This window comes from Barbus barbus (assembly GCF_936440315.1).
Source record: "Barbus barbus genome assembly, chromosome: 11".
NCBI lineage: Eukaryota > Metazoa > Chordata > Actinopteri > Cypriniformes > Cyprinidae > Barbus > Barbus barbus.
In genome coordinates this window covers 18936826-18954276 of record NC_136739.1, presented here as the reverse complement: position 1 = coordinate 18954276, position 17451 = coordinate 18936826, and the positions used below count along the sequence as shown (strand labels likewise).

General features: G+C 38.0%; 3 protein-coding genes across 3 annotated transcripts in view; all 3 read left to right on the top strand.

Moving 5' to 3' along the window:
• The window catches only part of LOC306877421 (gamma-crystallin M2-like), a gene marked incomplete at both ends in the record, with an annotated part of 70933 nt that overhangs the window by 655 nt on the left and 52827 nt on the right, over positions 1-17451 (top strand). The window lies entirely within an intron of this gene.
• Positions 1730-2714, top strand: LOC306877351 (gamma-crystallin M1-like; the record flags this gene model as incomplete). Its single annotated transcript, XM_079429072.1, has 2 exons — positions 1730-1984; positions 2439-2714. The coding sequence occupies exons 1-2, from the start codon at positions 1781-1783 to the stop codon at positions 2712-2714; spliced, it is 480 nt and encodes a 159-aa protein (XP_079285198.1). The 5' UTR covers positions 1730-1780.
• LOC306877350 (gamma-crystallin M1) lies at positions 14752-15435 on the top strand (the record flags this gene model as incomplete). The annotated part of the gene is made up of 2 exons (XM_079429071.1): positions 14752-15006; positions 15160-15435. The coding sequence occupies exons 1-2, from the start codon at positions 14803-14805 to the stop codon at positions 15433-15435; spliced, it is 480 nt and encodes a 159-aa protein (XP_079285197.1). The 5' UTR covers positions 14752-14802.

Genomic DNA, 17451 nt, shown 5'->3' with positions numbered 1-17451 from the left:
TAGAGGGAGGCAGTACTTCCTGAAACCTGGGGAATACAGGAGATACCGAGACTGGTGTGCTACCTGTGCCATAGTGGGCTCCTTCAGACGAGTCACTGATTATTAGCCATTCTGCTTGCACTTATTTATATGAACTGTTAATTTCCTGTTTATAAGCATAACTGTTTATAAACATTTAGATTTTTCACTTCTTGTGCCTGGACATAAAAAACAAACCTAAAAATAAAATGATATTTGTAATAATATAGTACTCTGATCTTACTGAATTCTCAGCACTAAATCAGTCTCTTATAACAGAATGAATCTGCTTTTTTCACTTTCTCTATTTTATACATATATATATATATATATATATATATATTTACATTTTACACATTTTTACACAAATGTTGACAAAAAGTAATAACAACACAAAACGCCATTTATGTCAATATATAGCAACACAGAAATTATACAGGAAAACCGTGAGTTTTCCATAAACTGCTCATAAAATCTCACCTGATCTAAAGCCACTGGTAATACATAAGGGAAGAGTAGAAATAGATCTGTGAGATCAAACAGATGAAGCATGAAAATGACAAGATGAGATATCAAATGAGATGATATATCAAATGCTTGCAGCCTTGCACTAGGTAAAATAAACTCAATGCTGATTATTAGAGGTATATAAATAATGGATAATACCATTTAACACATCTCAAACCTTAAATGCCAAATACTGTTTTTCAGATATTCGATAATATTTATTATTTTTTATAAAATTTATTATTTTAATAGGACAAAAATTAAATTTTGCATGCTTAATTTAATATTTAGGTATATAGGTATAGGTATACTTTATTGTCTCCACAGAGAAATTTGTCTTGGGCTCCAATAACAACCACTGCATCAACACCATCAAACAATACATAACACACAAAAATAAACTATCTCAATAAAAAACACACCCCCCAAAAAAAAAAAAAAGAAAAAGTTTTTTTAAGTACCAGGTAAATTGAATTACTCCCTGCAGTAGCAATCCGACTTGTAATGTCCATGTAAGTATGGAGGAATTGGAAAAACAGAATTTTTCCAACACAACATTTAAATATGTGACAATAAATAAAATGTTTAGCACATTTAATGATCAATAGCACATGTATAATTACAAAAAACTGCAAATGCAAAGACATTAAAATGTTGTCAGTTAAACATTTCTGATAATTAATTTGTGATTTGGTAGCACACCTGTCATGTCTCTAGTTAGAGTCATGTTATACGTTCATATGAGACATACTTTGCATGAACAACATTTATGTCACTTGTGATATTGAAAGAACATTCGCTCTGGATTTGACTATAGTTTGCCAATACTGTAAAAGACAATGCACAAACAGCTGCCAGAGATGTATGGATAAAAACTATTGTTTCAGTTTACTGGACCACTTCAGCAGAAGTCATACTGCTAGATCATCAGCTTTTGGCTGATGTGGGTCACTGGTTTTTGTATAAAAACCACCACCAAAGGCCATCAAAGTACAGCCGGTGAAGTGAGCTGAAGCACTGAAATAACAACACACTACCACAATGGGCAAGGTAATAATGTTTGAAATAAGTATGCTTAATAATTCATTGAAACTTTTAGGTACATATTGCATCCAGTTTTTATGACTAAAGATGAACATGATGCAGTTCTGATCCAAACGGCAATTAATTTATTTAAAATCAGATGAATTTTTAATCCCATCAACAGATCATCTTCTACGAGGACAGGAACTTCCAGGGGCGCAGCTATGACTGCATGAGCGACTGCTCTGATATCTCTTCTTACCTGAGCCGCATTGGTTCAGTCAGGGTGGAGAGTGGTTGTTTCATGGTCTATGAGCGCAACAGCTACATGGGGAACCAGTTCTTCCTGAGGAGGGGCGAGTACCATGATATACAGCGCATGATGAGCATGGGCATGATGTTCGACACTGTCAGATCCTGCCGCATGATTCCTCCTGTATGGCTCTCACTTTCTTTATAGTGTTGTGTAGATTTAGTAATGTAACAACTTTTTTCCCCCAAAAAACAATACTATATCATCCATTTGGTGGGAAGTCGTGGCCTAATGGTTAGAGAGTCGGACTTGTAATCCGAAGGTTGCGGGTTCCAGTCTCTGGCCGGCAGGAATTGTAGGTGGGGGTAGTGAATGTCCAGCGCTCTCTCCACCCTCAATACCACGACTGAGGTGCCCTTGAGCAAGGCACCGAACCCCCAACTGCTCCCCGGGCTCTGCAGCATAAAATGGATGCCCACTGCTCCGGGTGTATGTTCACGGTGTGTGTGTGTTCACTGCTGTGTGTGTGCACGTTGGGGTCACCATACTTGGCTGAATGTCACTTCACTCACTCATGCATTGCTGAGAATCCTCTATGAAAACATTCTAATGAAAACATTCTTTCCTTGTTTTACAGTACAGGGGATCCTTCAGAATGAGGATCTACGAGAGGGACAACTTCGGAGGACAGATGTATGAGTTGATGGATGACTGTGAAAACATCATGGACCGTTTCCGTATGTCTGACTGCCAGTCCTGCCATGTGATGGACGGCCACTGGCTCTTCTATGAGCAGCCCCACTACAGAGGCAGGATGGCATACTTCAGACCTGGAGAGTACAGGAGCTTCAGAGATATGGGATACAGCAACATGAGATTCATGAGCATGAGGCGTATTACTGATATGTGTTAAACTCTTAGAATGTAGAAAGAAATAAAGTGTTATTTTCAGAACTAACTGTGGTGTCTTGTTTTATTGGATTACTGAATGGCTAACTTACTTAAATTGTCATATCATGCTTTTTTATAATTTAATATTTTCAGTTTTTTGTTAGATTTAATCACTTTTCTTACATATACCCCAAATAAGTCACTAGATTTGTTATACTAAAACATTCATAATTTAGGTTTGGATGACTGTTTTCCACCCTCTTTCTGAGCTTTAAAATTAAACAAACAATTTTTGCCTTTGAGAGCAAATGACATATTCACATTTGGAAACAGAAGCAGTGCTCTTCCTGGGTTTACAGGTTTGCTGTCAGATTCAGTAGGTCCACTCATTTGAGAAAACCCATTTTAAAATGATTTCAATTCTTGTCAGACTAAGGATGATGTTTTTAATACAATTATAGTACTTGAATCTAGTTTGATGTAAAAGATTAAGGTGAATTAGGTGGTGCATTGTTTTTGTTATGTAATCAATTTTATTATTACTATTATTATTACCGGTATTACTTATTGTTTTTTAGAAACCAAATAATCAAATGTAAAATTTCATTGCATAGTCTTCACTGTATGAATTAAATATATAATAATTCTTGTTAAAACTACAAAGTAATTCAGTGAAGAGTAGTGAGTGATTTTCTCGGATTAACATTACAGACACCAACAGCAGCTAGTAAATTAGGCACAGTCATAAGAGACAATGCAGCCAATATGAGGACAGACTGGAGTTTTATCCACATATAACACCATATTCGCACATTATTTACATTATGTTGAGTATTACTTTTTTGGCTGCATCTGACATACTTTCTAATACTGTATGTTTAAGATATTTTGGATGAAAACCAGGAGGCTTGTGCCAAGTAATTACCACTGTCAAGGCACAGAAGTACGAAAACCATCGTCAAAATAGTCCATCTGCTAGTCCAAAACTTTTTCAACAATTCGTCTTCTCTCTGTCTCTCCGTCTTCTCTCTGTCTCGCCGCGTAACCTTAGCTCCATTTTAGAGATTATCCACCTTTTCATCCAAAATATCTTAAATTGTGTTCCGAAGATGAACAAAGCTTTTATGTATTTGGAACGACATGGGGGTAAGTGAATAATGACACAATTTTCATTTTGGGGTGGAGTAACCCTTTAAAGTAAAAGTGATGAGTAATGAAGTTGGGCTCAGGTTGTTGTGCTGTGGGATGTGTTTCCCATACATTTATTTTATTTATTTATTTATTTTTGGTGACCCACCACGATATCAAAACTGACTGATTTACCAAAAGGCTTCATTGAATAAACATGAGCACGTAATGCACGTTTAAAAAATCAAAAGGAGGCGTGGGTGTTTTTATATCACTATATTTCTGAAGGAAGACTGTCTTTAGAAAATGTTCAATGTCATTTTCATTTCATCTTGCATGTTATATGCCTGATAAAGCAGCGTTTGTAAGCTCTGCGCTGCTTTGTGTACAGCCCAACAGCCATTACTGGGGAAACCTCTAGTTCTCCTGCTTTAAAGCGCCTCCTGCTGGCAGAGATTGAATTTGCATTTTTAATAAGTCTGTCTGATTTACGCAGAAAATATATTCGGCTTGTTATCAAAAAATAATCACCTCTAGAGGGACTTAGTTGTTGTTATTGATTCTATTTGGATGTCTACCGGAAGTTAAGTTAGGGCCACAAAAGCACGCAAACGCAGTAACGTTTATGTTGCTGCCGCTGAAACCATCTATAAGACGGTTATATACTCCGACAATAAAAAGTGCGTATGGCTGCTCAGACTCTGACGTGATGATAAGCACTTTTCCCAGTCAAAGACCGCCTTTATAGACGGTTTTTAACATACCTTTTTAACAGTTACAAAGTAATTACTTTTTCAGAAGAGTTAGCAAGAGTATGTGATTTGACGATTTCTGTCAACTGGTGGAAAACAAACACTTTTAAAATGAAAATAACATGAAATTACCATTATAACCAGTAGATGGCTGCAGAGGATTACTCAGCTAATTTGCCATAATTATTTTCACTTTTTGCTTTTGGTTTATAAAAATATTATAACAATTTTCACTTTTATTATACAAAGGTATGAAGTATAGCAAGTGCAAGAAAAGTCATTAAATCGCCTGCCATTTAGATGAAGGGAACATTTTTTTTTTTTTAAATAAATAAGCTGTAAGCTGTTCTTGCAGCTCGCTGTGCTATATATCGGAGATATTTTATATGTTAATGACATTAATTAGGAGTCGTTTACAAGGCAGATAGCTGAAACCATTCAATTGCGTGCAAGTTCAAGATCATTTGCGATTTATAGATTTCACATCTGAAAGAGACGTGTATGTGCGCTTTCTGTATGTACATTCATTCTATGAATCAAACGTACGCATATTCGAGAGATGATCGTATGATCAAATGTAGGATGGTTTCTGCGCAACATTTTATAAATGAGGCCCGGTGTCTCAAAGTTGCAGTGTAAATGTATGCTTCTGACTGACTTTTTCCACTTCTGAAGTTATGTCTATCAAAAAATCACTATTATAGTAATTAGATATTCGCATAGTTAATTACTTTTTCAGAAGGGTTAGCAAGAGTATATGATTTGACGATTTCTGTCAACTGGTGGAAAACAAACACTTTTAAAATGAAAACAAAATGAAATTACAATTATAACCAGTAGATGGCTGCAGAGGATTACTTAGCTAATTTGCCATAATTATTTTAACTTTTTGCTTTTGGTTTATAAAAATATTATAACAAATTTCAAATTTATTATACAAAGGTATGAAGTATAGCAAGTGCAAGAAAAGTCATTAAATCGCACACCATTTCAATGAAGGGAACATTTATTTTTAAAAATAAACCCAGACCTCAACAGTTATTTATACGTGTTAAACAAATACAATGGTTAGAAATTTGACATACAAACTTTAATTTGCTAATCACAAACAGCAGCCAGTCAGCAAACAATCAGCAAACATTCTTAATTGTGTTTTATTATATGTGATTCCATGAACTTTAAATGAATCAGATTGGATTTTATATGAGAGCGAATAGAGGAAATGAGATGGCTATCCTGTCCAGTGTGAACTTCAATGAGGACTTGAGACAGAATGCTTCAAGTTTCAGCGAAGAACTTTATAAACACTCACTGCTCTTGACTGAATAACTTTTGTAGCTTTAATTGTAAGGACTCATCTGTGAAGTGAAGAATTTTATTTTACATTTGATTATTTCATTCAGTTTGATTATTTCATTCAATTGTTATATTTTACAGTTAGTCAATTGATATAATGATGGACTTAAGTGTAATAAGTTGAGCTGATCTAAAAACTGAATTGCTCAATATTGTATTTCGGTTGTTCGAGTACCATATTTATTATTTTGAATAAAATCTATATTTAATAGAGAAATATAACTTTTGGATGATTAATTTAATGCTCATCTACCAGGTAAATTTAATTATTTCCTTTAAATTGGCTGTTATTAAGCCTCTCATTAAAAAACCACAACTTGACCCTTAAGATCTAGTTAATTACAGACCGATCTCGAATCTCCCTTTTCTGCCAAAGATTCTAGAAAAGGTAGTATCCTCACAATTATATTCCTTCTTAGAGAAAAATGATATCTGTGAGGATTTCCAGCCAGGATTTAGACTGTCCCATAGCACTGAGACTACTCTCATTAGAGTTACAAATGACCTGCTCTTATCATCTGATCATGGTTGTATCTCTCTATTAGTGCTATTGTATCTTAGATCACAACATTCTTTTGAATAGACTAGAAAACTTTGTTGGCATTAGTAGAAGTGCATTAGCATGGTTCAAATCGTACTTATCTGACCACCATCAATTTGTAGCAGTGAATGAAGAGGTATCATATCGATCACAAGGGCAGTATGGAGTACCACAAGGCTCAGTACTAGGGCCGTTACTTTTCATGCTTTACATGTTACCCTTGGGAAATATCATCAGGAAACACATAGAGCTGAGTATCATTAGTATAACAGTGAAAGCTAACTCTATTTCTTCGCGGCCCGGTGAAATACACCAATTTGAGAAACTTATGGAATGCATAGTCGATATAAAAAACTGGATGACGAGTAATTTCTTACTGGTAAATTCTGAAAAAACAGAGGTGTTAATTATCAGACCTAAAACCCCCAAAAGTAATAACCTAGAACACTGTCTAACACTTGATGGCTGCTCTGTAAATTCTTCGTCATCAGCCAGGTACCTAGGTGTGCTATTTAATTACAATCTCTCCTTTGACAGCCACGTTTCTAGCATTTGTAAAACTGCCTTTTTTCATCTTAAAAATATATCTAAACTGAGACCTACGCTCTCAATGGCAAATGCGGAAATGTTAATTCATGCGTTTATTACCTCAAAGTTAGATTATTGTAATGCTTTATTGGGTGGTTGTTCTGCACTTAATAAACAAACTACAGATGGTTCAAAATGCAGCAGCTAGAATTCTTACTAGAACCAGGAAGTATGACCACATTAGCCCGGTTCTGTCAACACTGCACTGGCTCCCTATTAAACATTTTATAGATTTTAAAATCTTGTTAATTCCTTATAAAGCCCTGACTGGTTTAGCTCCTCAGTACTTGAGCGAGCTCTTATCACATTATAGTCCTCCACGCCTATTACGTTCTCAAAACTCTGGCCATTTGATAATACCTAGAATATCAAAATCAACTGCGAGGGGCAGATTGTTTTTCTATTTAGCGCCCAAACTCTGGAACAATCTACCTAACACTGTTCGGGAGGCAGACACACTCTGTCAGTTTAAATTTAGATTAAAGACCCATCTCTTTAACCTGGTGTACACATAACACACTAATACGCTTCTAATATTCAAATCCGTGAAAGGAGTGTTAGACTGCATTAACTAGGTTAACCAGAACCGGGAACACTTCCCATAACACATGATGTACTTGTTACATCGTAAGAAGATTGATATCTACGCTAATATTAGTCTGTTTCTCTCTTATTCCGGGGTCACCATAGCCACCGCCTACAAAATCAACAAATTTGTGTCAGTTTCAATCCAGTCTCAACAACAAAATGACAATCAGTGTCTCGTTTTTAACCACACAGTTCTACAGTAAATTTACATTGAAATTTCAAAGTAGGTTCACTTCAATTCTGTTAAAAAAGTTCAAAGTCCAATTCAAAAATAACAAATCCAGTAAAAAGAAGGAAAGGAAAAAATAGTGCATATCACTATTTTTCATATGCCTGAGTTGATCCCTGTGTACAACTTTACATGGGCAACCTTTCTCTGGGCGAATTGTGTAAACTGGAGTGTCTGCGTGATTCTGTTTCACTACAGTGTAAGGCAAGGGTTCCCAATGATTTTGTATCTTATTCCTTCCCCTATGCGAATGGTTCCGTAACAGAACACGGTCACCAGGTCTCATAAGTGTGCCATGCGATCTACGATCATAGGCTCTTTTTCTTCGTCTCGAAGCCTCCTGTGCTGCTACTTCAACAGCGGTCTTCAATCTGTCATGATGGTTTTTCACCCAGTCATCGAGATTGTCAACTCCACTGTCCTCCAAGTCTCTCCCGTTAAGGAGGTCCATTGGCATTCTGGCATCCTTCCCGAACATTAAGTAAAATGGCGACTAGCCAGTTGATGCGTGGATTGTATGCCATAACCAACTCGGGTAGATACTGTTTCCAATTCCTTTTCTTTTCCCGGGGGTAACGTCCTTAGCATGTCATGCATGGTTCTATTAAATCTTTCGCACTGGGAGTTACCCTGCGAGTGATATGGATTTGTGCGACTCTTTCTGATTCCATAGACTTTACACAGTTCTTTGATGACATTGGCTTCAAAACATCGACCTTGTTCGGAATGTAGTCGTGCAGGACAGCCATAGTGGATAAACCAATGCTGCACAAGGGCTTTTGCTGTGGTGTGGGCAGTCTGAGTTCTGGTTGGCACTGCCACCGTGAAACGAGTAAACATGTCAGTTAGGACGAGGACATTTTCATATCCTCCCACAGATTCCTCCAAGACAGTATAATCCATAGCAAGGACTTCCAGCGGTGCAGTTATTCCAGCATTGGTGCACGTCATTGGGGCTCGAATTTTAGGAAAAACATCCTTCGCGAGGGCACATCTCTTGCATCCTTGGATCCAGCTTTGAACGTCCTTACTCATTGTCGGCCAGTAATAGCTCCGCCTCATGCGCTCCAGCGTGCTTCTTTCTCCAAAATGGCCACAATGATCATGCTGACTTTCGAACTTTGTAACGCAAGGGTTCTGGAACCACTAGTTGACAAATTTCTTCTCCGTCCCGGGGTTCAAAGATAGTACGAAACCTCACTCCTTTTTTAAGCTAGAGTCGTATGAACTGTATAGCAAGCTTTTTTAACATCCATGTTTCGCTGCTCAACTGGACTCAGATTCTTGTTAATTAGTATGGCACGGTAGATTGGCGCTATATGAGGGTCGATCTTTTGTTGCTCTTCTATATCACTCCAGCTATATCCAGGGACTTTCCTTGTCACTGACACCTGGACCGATGCTTGTATTTTCTGCTGCTGTTTGGCGACTGGCCATAAGCATGCACGCACTTCATCTGCATTCATCTTTATAAAGTCTTTAGCAGAGTCCTCTTGCTCAGGCTCCTCACATGATAGAATCCTCGACAACACATCTGCATTTGTGTTTTGTCGTCCTGGCTTGTAGTACACCTCAAAATCAAACTCCGACAACTGAGCCATCCACCGCTGTTCGACTGCTCCTAAATTTGCGGTCTCCAAGTAGCGCAAAGGGTTGTGATCTGTTATCACGGAGAACATGGAGTAGATCAAGTATTCTTTGAACTTTTTTCAGTCACAGCCCATTTTAAGGCAAGTAGCTCTAGCTTGAAAGCACTGTAATTTTGGTCGTTCTTTTCTGACCCACGTAGACCTCGACTTGCATATATGCGATCACACGCTTAGCACCTTCTTGTCGTTGACTTAACATGGCTCCAAGACCATGCAGGCTCCCATCGGTTGTGAGTACGAAAGACGGACTGAAATCTGGGTATGCGAGAACTAGCGGAGACATTAAACAATGCTTGAGTTTGTCAAATGCAGTTTGACACTCTGTTGTCCAGTTAAGAGGATAAACGATTTTCCCCTTCCCTCCCTTACCAACCAGGGCGTGAAGAGGGCGGGCTAACTGAGCAAAGCCAGGAACAAATCTCCTGTAATAACTCATGAATCCAAGGACCTGTCTCAGCTCTTTGACATTCGTGGGTGCGGGCCAGGATTCCAATGCCCGAGTTTTCTCTCCATCCACCTTTATTCCCTGGGAGGAAATTAGGTGACCTAAGAATTTCACTTTCGGTTTCAAAAGGAAGCTCTTGCTGGGTTTTAGTTTCAAACCATGCTGTCTCAATCGGTTGAACACAATTTCCAGCCTTTGACAATGGCTTTCGAAGTCTTTCGAAAAGATGATAATGTCATCAAGGTAGATGAGCAATATGTCAAATGTTAGATCACCGAGTACCACCCCCATCAGACGCTGAAATGTCGCAGGAGCATTGCAAAGTCCGAATGGCATCCTGGTCCATTCAAACAGTCCGAAGGGAGTGGTGACCGCTGTCTTTGCTCTATCCTCCTCACTCATCACCACTTGGAAATACCCAGAGGTAAGATCAAGGGTGGAGAACAGCTGCGCATTTCCCAAGGCATCCAGTGATTCCTCCACGCGAGGGAGAGGATAAGCTTCTTTACAGGTCACTTTATTCAGCTTTCTGTAGTTGCAGCAAAAACGTACGCTGCCATCCTTCTTAATCACAATCACAGCTGGAGATGACCACGGACTACAGCTTTCTCTGAGAATACCTTGAGACACCAAATCTTGAACATGTTTTTTCACTTCCTGAAACACCTGAGGTGGGATTCTACGATGTCTTTGCTTAATAGGAGGAGCATCTCCAGTTGCGACACTATGTGTGACGGCAGTCATATAACCGAAGTCACAATCGTTCTTCGAAAACTCATCACAGTGCTTAACCAGTAGGTCCTGAAGTTTGTGACATTGAGTTTCTGTGAGGTTCTCTAAATTAATGTGCACTGGAACCGGCAGCTGCTCTGTGGTGCTTACCTCCACTTTCACCTGACGTTGCTGCACAGACTTAACATGCAAAGCACCCTCCTTCTCCTCAAACTCGACAAGCTCTTTTGGCACAACTACAATCTGCTGTATGACTTCTAATAACGGATGGACCTGCGCTCTCTAATACTGAAGTGTCTCGGTCAGCTGTCTTTTCCATCTCTGCTGTGTAAGGTTGCACTCTACTTGAATTTTCTTTGCTCTGAGGACAATGTCGGCTTGTGTGCCCTGGCTTACCACACGTATAGTATATGTATCTTCCTTCACTATCTTTTAAAGGTGCACTTTTTGTCTTGCTTTCCTTCGCAAGAGGTTTCCCTTTTTCTTTGCTGTTTACCATCTGAAACAGTTCTTCTTGTCGAGCAGCTATCGGTAGAATAGCTTCGTGAAGCAACTCCAAGGTGAGAGGGGCTGAAGAGCTCTCTGTTGAAATGGTAGCATGAACGACACCGCATGAACGAGTACTGGTTCTCAAATTGCTTGGAACTTGCACCTCTTCATCTTCCAACCAAGTAATAGCTTCCTGCATAAGCTGGATGAATGTCAGGTCTTTCTCGGCTTTAACTCTCCTCTTCATTTCACGCCATAGCGAATCATCTTTGAGGCCTAACACAAGCTGTTCCTTTAATACGCCATCAGCATCAGGAACTCTAGACGCTCTCTGCTCTGGATGATACTCAGCTTCTCCTGCAAGTCATAAGCATACGAACGGATGGTTTCTCCAGGCATTTGTTTGCAGTCATAAAACTCTTTCAGTCTGCTACCAATGGGAAGTTTGTCCCCATAAGTCTGGTCCAAAGCATAGAAAATCTCATCCACTAACCTCTCCTTTCCGTTGAGCATGAACTTGACTTTAATCTTTGCCAGTCAAGTTCTTTTAAATTTCTTTTAAAGTTCTTTGCCAGTTGCCATCTTTTAAATACTGCTTAACAAACTCAATTCTGTCTTCTTCTGGAATTTTCATCACCTTGAAGGCAGACTTCATTGAATTTATCCATTCTTCTATACTCAACTCACCAGGCTTGGAACGACAACCGCTGAACTCTGGAAGCTTACGGTCTCTCGGGATGTACACTGTAGATGGTGCTCTTTGAGCGGCAGCCTGCTGTTCAATAACAGTTTTAGCAAGAGAAAGTGCCTCTCTCTGTTCGACTCTGACTTGCTCTAACATGCCTGTCTACTCACCGAACCTCCTTTGCATCTCTTCAAACTATCTCTTTAATTCCTCCAGTTCAGCCATAGCGTCAACTCAAGGACCAGTAATGTACACTAAATCAGGAATTAATCTTGTTCGTGATGCCAATATGTGGCAGAGGGGAATATGCCACTGCCTTGTGGGGGAAATATTAAGCACTTAACTAAGGAAGACTGAGTGAGAAACAGGATCCTAGTCCCCCCACCCAATGCTTTTAGTCTCTGTACAAGTTTCACTTGTATGTTGTGCCTATCGTGTTGCAATATATGAATACTCAAGATATGGTGAGGTGGGCTTCAGGATTCATTTAGTACACGGCAGCCACCTGAAGTGCATGTCTGTGCAGAAATTCAGGAATAAATGTAACTGTCTGCAAAAACCCACCCTCCCCAGATCTAACAGGACAGGTAAGACGCCCCCACTCCTTAGTATAAGCGACTTAAAGCAACAAACACTTTTGACATCACTAATAAAATGTTTATGTAACTGAATTTCGATTGGTTTTGTTGTTTTCTTTTACAAAAGGAGAGAATCAATTGCAAGTTCAATCAACGTTGAATGAAATATGTGAAAAAAATGACAATCAGTGTCTCGTTTTTAACCACACAGTTCTACAGTAAATTTACATTGAAATTGCAAAGTAGGTTCACTTCAATTCTGTTCAAAAAGTTCAAAGTCCAATTCAAAAATAAGAAATCCAGGAAAAAGAAGGAAAAAGTTAGACTCTGTCCATTCTCGTGCTCTAGTATCAAAAAGTTCACAAATGCAAACAGAAGAAAGTCTATGAACCCCTTTCCAGGAAAGCTCACTACTCACAGTTCCATAAACGATAGTTACTCACTGAGAGAAAAAGCAGTTTGCTTACCAGTGTTCAAGTAGAAAAAGAGAAAAATAGTGCACATCACCACTCTTAGTTTGTGGATGAGGTGTTGAATGACATCCCGTGGATGGCAGGGTAATGTCTCTTTACTCAATAACTCTCAGCGATTGTCCCCGAGATCCTGACGATGGCAGCTTGATCTCACGAGGCCTCAATCCCAGCTGACGGAGGCGTATTGAGAAGATGAACAATACACGGCCCTATCCGACGACTCAGCGACTCCTCCACACACAATCAGTAACAGCACTCATTGCGTTTCAAGTTCGTTTGAACAAGTGAAACAAAACTGAATGTAGATACAAAGAAAACACGAGAATATTCAACTCCTATGGCAAATAACTTGCTAACCATTAGCAGGCCTTTTTCACAGCTTCACGTGCAAACACGAAGAAAACTCGTTCTGTTGCTTTCAATAACTGTCTCGTTAGCACAATCAGACACTTTAAAGCAGCATCACGCAGTTCCAATGTCTCTCACGGGTCTCACGTAACTTTTTTTCCATTATAAACTACCCGAAGACCAACACATTTTTCCGTGTGTCACAGCCTTTTTTTCCGTTCTGCTTCTCTCGTGCGAACACACACAATGGCGGCGCCCGTAACACCAGTCAAAATAAAAGTCTCCACGTAATAGAATTTGTAGATCCCCTACACTTGCTTAGTTGGGGACACTTCATTTCCAGCGATATCGTCGACCTGATTGCAAAGACACTATTTAAACTGAGCTAAGCTGGACGATGACATCAATGAATTGAATAATGAAATGCCTTTAACTGAAAATTGAGTGTTTAAATAAAGGTGACTTGACTTCCTGCAGGAGCGTTCCTGCTTGTAATGTGCATGCAAGTAGCCTACACGGAAGAAACTGAAATTTCTAGAGCATCATTTAAATATGTGACAATAAGTAAAATGTTTTAATTTGTTCACATTTACTGAAAAATAGCACATGCATTATTTAAAGAAATTATTTAAAGTAAATTTGAGGACACAGAATTGCTTTTTCAGTTTTACATTTCTGATAAATTAGTGATTTGGTAGCACACTCGTTTTGTCTGTAGTTGGAGTGCATCAGCAATAAGAGAAAAACTATCCATCACATTTTATCTCTGTCATGTGAATATGGTTATTATGTCATTTGTGATATTGAAAGAACATTCGCTCTGGATTTGACTATAGTTTGCCAATACTGTAAAAGACAATGCATGAAAAGCTGCCAGAGATGTATGGATAAAAACTATTGTTTCAGTTTACTGGACCACTTCAGCAGAAGTCATACTGCTAGATCATCAGCTTTTGGCATTTGAATAACAACAAAATGTGGGTCACTGGTTTTTGTATAAAAACCACCACCAAAGGCCATCAAAGTACAGCCGGTGAAGTGAGCTGAAGCACTGAAATAACAACACACTACCACAATGGGCAAGGTAATAATGTTTGAAATTGGTATGCTTAATATTTAATTGAAAGCTTTTGGCTAATATCGCATCCAGTTTGTATTTGTTTAAAGGGGTAGTTCACCCAAAAATGAAAATTCTGCCATCATTTACGTACCTTCAAGTTGTTCCAAACCCGTATAAGGTTTCTTCTGTTGAACACAAGAAGATATTTTGAAGAATGTTGGTAACAGTTGATGGTAGCCATTGGAACACTATAGAAGTCAATGAAGACAATGGCTACCGTTCGGTTACTGTTTGGAATTTTCATTTTTGGGTGAACTATCCCTTTAACTCTTTTAATGGCTAATACGAAATATGATGCAGATGAGATGTACATGGCAATTAATTTATTAAAAATCAGCTGAATTTTTAATCCCATCAACAGATCATCTTCTACGAGGACAGGAACTTCCAGGGGCGCAGCTATGACTGCATGAGCGACTGCTCTGATATCTCTTCTTACCTGAGCCGCATTGGTTCAGTCAGGGTGGAGAGTGGTTGTTTCATGGTCTATGAGCGCAACAGCTACATGGGGAACCAGTTCTTCCTGAGGAGGGGCGAGTACCATGATATACAGCGCATGATGAGCATGGGCATGATGTTCGACACTGTCAGATCCTGCCGCATGATTCCTCCTGTATGGCTCTCACTTTCTTTATAGTGTTGTGTAGATTTAGTAATGTAACAACTTTTTTCCCCCAAAAAACAATACTATATCATGCATGCATTGCTGAGAATCCTCTAAATAATGAAAACATTCTAATGAAAACATTCTTTCCTTGTTTTACAGTACAGGGGATCCTACAGAATGAGGATCTACGAGAGGGACAACTTCGGAGGACAGATGTATGAGTTGATGGATGACTGTGAAAACATCATGGACCGTTTCCGTATGTCTGATTGCCAGTCCTGTCATGTGATGGACGGCCACTGGCTCTTCTATGAGCAGCCCCACTACAGAGGCAGGATGGCATACTTCAGACCTGGAGAGTACAGGAGCTTCAGAGATATGGGATACAGCAACATGAAATTCATGAGCATGAGGCGTATTACTGATATGTGTTAAACTTAGAATGTAGAAAGAAATAAAACGTTATTTTCAGAAATATCTGTGGTGTCTATTGCTTTATTGGCTATTTGTTTTAAATGGTCAAGGCATTTTTTTAAATAATTCAATACTTCAATACTTTTCTTCGATTTAATACCTTTTTGTTTTTTTTTTAAATAAATAAGTCACTTGGATTTGTTAGACTAAAAACATTCATAATTTAGTTTTGCATAACTGTTTTAAACAGGCTATTTTTTGCTTTTAAGTGCTTTAAGTAAATGACATATTCACATTTGGAAAAAGAAGCAGTGCTCTTCCTGGGTTACGGGCTATGCTGTCAGATCCAATAGGACCAACCATGCACCTATTTTTCAACTTATTTTCAACTTAGTTTGATTTGAAAAGTTGAGTTGGCGATCAAAGTGATATCATTGTGGGCCCCTCTCTGCCTCTGCGCCCTATGCACTCTAATCATTAATTGAAGATCTGATGGATGAGATATTTATGTTACTTTGGCATATACAAAGGAAAGGAGTTATAACAGGATTTTGCTGCAGCACATGTAGCATTAGCTAGATATAAAATAGCTAATGAATTAGCTAAAATGCTTTAAAAAGGAATGGAATAGATATCAATGTAAATTTAGGTAAAGAAGAAGTAAAATACATTATTGGGGCAATATTACAAAATGGAAAGGAATGAATAAAATAAAAAAAGTCGAAAATAACTATAGTAACTAGTGAATAACTAGTGAAGAATGGGAAGGAAGAGGACAGAACACATTTTTGACTGAAGTACACGATAAGGGTTTATGTGAGTATTGTGGAGTGAAAGAAACAATAGCACATGTAAAACATGTAGTGAGGACCAACCAGCTGCTTGACTCAATGTTTCTCTTTGCACATGTACAGTATTTGTGACGCATTCGTATAGTTTGTATTTTTTATCTTCTATTTTTTAGTTTGTATAGGGTATATATTTATGTGAAGCATTCGTATAGTTTGTATTTTTTATCCTTTATTCTTTTAGTTTGTATAGGGTAAATACTTATATATAGTATACTTATAGTTAAATCTGTCAGTAGGTTAGTTGTGTATAGGTTTATAGTGTTTTTTTTACTTCATTGTTGTATGTCTGTATTTATGTAGCACCGTGGTCCTGCGAGGCACGACATTTCATTCCACTGTATGTCCCCACATGTAGTGGAATGACAATAAAGCTCAACTTGACTTGACTTGAGGAGAGAAAGAAATGAATAGCATAGGCTATCTATAAAAAGAGTAAGAAATCATTAGAAATGGCCAAATTGTCAAATTGCCAATTGCTGCACTCCATTACACACAGTGCTCTGTTAGTTGTTAGCAGTGTTGGGTAAGTTACTTTCAAAAAGTAATTAATTACAGTTACTAATTACTTCATCAATATTGTATTTAAATTACTTTACTAATTACTCTATCTGAAAAGTAACTTAGTTACTCAATAAGTAACTTAATTATTAAAATCGCTAATTAGGCTACATCTTAAAATCCCTATAAACCTTAATATAAATTAAACTCTATATTCTTTCAATTCGAGTCAAACATAGAATAGTTTAGCCTTTTAGCTTTAAAACAACTGTAATACTTAAACATTTTTATGAAAAAAATGTAACCACCTTTGGTTAACAAATAGAAATACTCTGCAAAATATCTGAATAACAAAAAGGCTTAAAAGTTAAACAATACATTTCAGTTTGGCAAGAGGTTCAGGAAAAGCCCAACTAGTAAAATCTGTACAGGTTTATGTCAAAATAACACGTTAACTAATGTAGGAAAGAATAAATTACAGAAATGATCTTCTCTGCTGAATAATGTCAGATTGCGCTGTTCTTATGAGGTAAATTTCTCATAGCAGGTCTTCTTTCAAAAATGATGAATATTAGATGATTTTTTTTTTCTTAATATTTTACTTTTTTTTGTATCTAGGTGAGGGCATATGCGCGCAGGTGACTGCATATAATGAGCTCAGACACGGGAAAGACTGTACCTTGCTTTA